General features: G+C 32.9%; 1 protein-coding gene across 1 annotated transcript; it reads left to right on the top strand.

Annotated features, from left to right (window-relative positions):
- Positions 1-894: 894 nt before the first annotated feature.
- Positions 895-1,800, top strand: LOC116341824. The gene is made up of 5 exons (XM_031769125.1): positions 895-1,005; positions 1,090-1,212; positions 1,309-1,422; positions 1,517-1,591; positions 1,675-1,800. The coding sequence occupies exons 2-5, from the start codon at positions 1,195-1,197 to the stop codon at positions 1,798-1,800; spliced, it is 333 nt and encodes a 110-aa protein (XP_031624985.1). The 5' UTR covers positions 895-1,005; positions 1,090-1,194.
- Positions 1,801-2,150: the final 350 nt, after the last annotated feature.

Here is a 2,150-nt window from a genome sequence, read left to right as displayed (position 1 = left end):
TAGCAGCGACTAGCAAGCACTAGCGTATTATAGTCCAAAGCAAATGAATTGAGGCATGTAAAATATATTGTAGCATGCGTAAGTCGCTTGCAAACGAACCAAGTGAATAGCGGAGACGCACGAAAACGAAGTGAGTGAATAGCGACAACGAACGTTGTTATCCGATGCCGCAATACACTCACTTCGTTATCGTGCGTCTCCGCTATTCACTTGGTTCGTTTACAAGCGACTTAAGCATTACTTTTGTTTCTTTTATGTATCATACGATACGTCTAGGTAATTTCAAAACACTAGAAAAACTAGCAGCTACTAGCAGCTACTAGCAGCACTAGTGTACTCACTAGTGATACTAGTAAGCGATTAGCGAATACGTAAATAAAACTAGCTTACTAGAATTGCTACGAATGTCCCCTAGTGTTTTGTGCTGCCAGAAATTTAAATCATTTTCCACATAAAAAGTACTATAAAAACTTTAAAAATATTTTTGACAAATAATAACACAAAATGCAAAGTGTCAATAAAGCCACGATAGCGCCAATCGCTAAGAGAACACGATCATATTCACAGGTGAGTAAATATTATGTGATGGCTCTTCAATGAACACTTTCAATGTCACTACATTCAACTATTTTAAATTAAAACATAAATATACACTTTCTTTTTTAGAAATGTGAAACACAAATGCTCGAAAGTCTAGCTATTGAAAATAAAGATAATAATCAAAAGGAAGAATCTGATCGAATCAAAGAAAAATCGATTGCCAAACCAACGTATGATAAATCGCAAGTGAGTGAAATTTTGTGTGGCTTCTTGCAATTTCAATTTCAATTATTGTTTTTTTGTGTGAAGTTCACAAAGATTAATTTAATTGTTTCTTTTTTGTATTTCAAGATTAAAACACAGACATACATTGCAAGTAAGCAAATCGCTGAACAAAATATTGTTAATGCCGATGCTATCGTCAAGCGAACACGATATAAATCGCAACTAACAAAAATAAATGTTGTAAGTAAAACCGTAAACTCTTGAAATAGACATATAAATGGTTTCAAAATAAATCATTTGGTTGTTTGTTTTATATCATTTCAGCAACTTAAATCACAAAAGACTGACACTATACTTCATAGAAAAGGTAGCACCAAACAAACGATTAACGGGACTGATCAAATTGAAGGAGCTCATATTGCTAAATGAATGCGGTCAAAATCACAAGTGAGTAAAATTTGTGTGGCCTCTTGCAATGTCAATACAATGATTGTTTTTCTTTTTGGAAGGATTAATCTAATTTCTTCTATTTTATATTTTAAGGTTAAAGCACAGCCATATATTGCAAGTGAGAAAACCGATGAAAAAAATATTGTTAATGCCGATACTATCGTCAAACGAACACAATCTAATTCGCGACAAACATCAATAAATGTTGTAAGTAAAACCGTGAACTCTTGAAATGGACATATAAATGGTTTCGAAATAAATCATTTTACGTCATTTTATTGTTTGTTTCATATCATTTCAGCAACAAAATGTTATTGGTGCCGATACTATCGTCAAACAGACACGATCTAAATCGCGACAAATATCAATAGACATTGTAAGTAAAAGAATGAACTCTTGAAAAAGTAATTAAAAGATAGTCGCCTTGCGCAAGAAGATTTATTTTTTTTTTCATTGCAGCTATTTAAACCACAACTGCCCAAAGCTGTAGACATTGTGGTACCAATTAAGAACAAAGTTTTCAAAAAAACTCAACTTATAAAACCAGACCGCCGAATGTTGGTGACTTTTGCTTTGCCAAAATAAGAGGCTTTTGTGAATGGCCAGCAATTGTAACGTCTATCGAAAAGAATTGTGCATGGGTCACCTTCTTCAATTCGAATGAAAGGTGCAATTTTAATTTATAAATCATGCAGCGTAGCTTAATAGCTTCTTAAATTGATATTTTGTAAAATAAAATTATTTTTTCTTCACAGAGCAAAATGTTCTTTCGCCAAAATATATGATTTGCGTGAGGGAATAGTCTTCCTAAATAGAAAGAAACCCAGTGCTTTTGTAAAAGCAGTAAAAGAGATGGCCATTTCGATGAAATCCGAAAACAAAAAAATCGCAAAAATGCTAGATCCAGTTTATGACCAATACATGCAACAAATTGA

This window comes from Contarinia nasturtii, unplaced genomic scaffold (assembly GCF_009176525.2).
Source record: "Contarinia nasturtii isolate CC-2019 unplaced genomic scaffold, AAFC_CNas_1.1 Cnas_scaffold_788, whole genome shotgun sequence".
Taxonomy (NCBI): domain Eukaryota; kingdom Metazoa; phylum Arthropoda; class Insecta; order Diptera; family Cecidomyiidae; genus Contarinia; species Contarinia nasturtii.
Note: the sequence above shows the minus strand (reverse complement) of the source record. Positions and strands in the feature narration are given on the sequence as shown.

What these genes read in the sequence shown, in the direction of transcription:
- LOC116341824 (XM_031769125.1), top strand. An exon ending in GACAAACATCAATAAATGTT is followed by an intron (nt 1,423 to 1,516) that starts GTAAGTAAAACC and finishes ATATCATTTCAG; the next exon opens with CAACAAAATGTTATTGGTGC. An exon ending in GACAAATATCAATAGACATT is followed by an intron (nt 1,592 to 1,674) that starts GTAAGTAAAAGA and finishes TTTTCATTGCAG; the next exon opens with CTATTTAAACCACAACTGCC.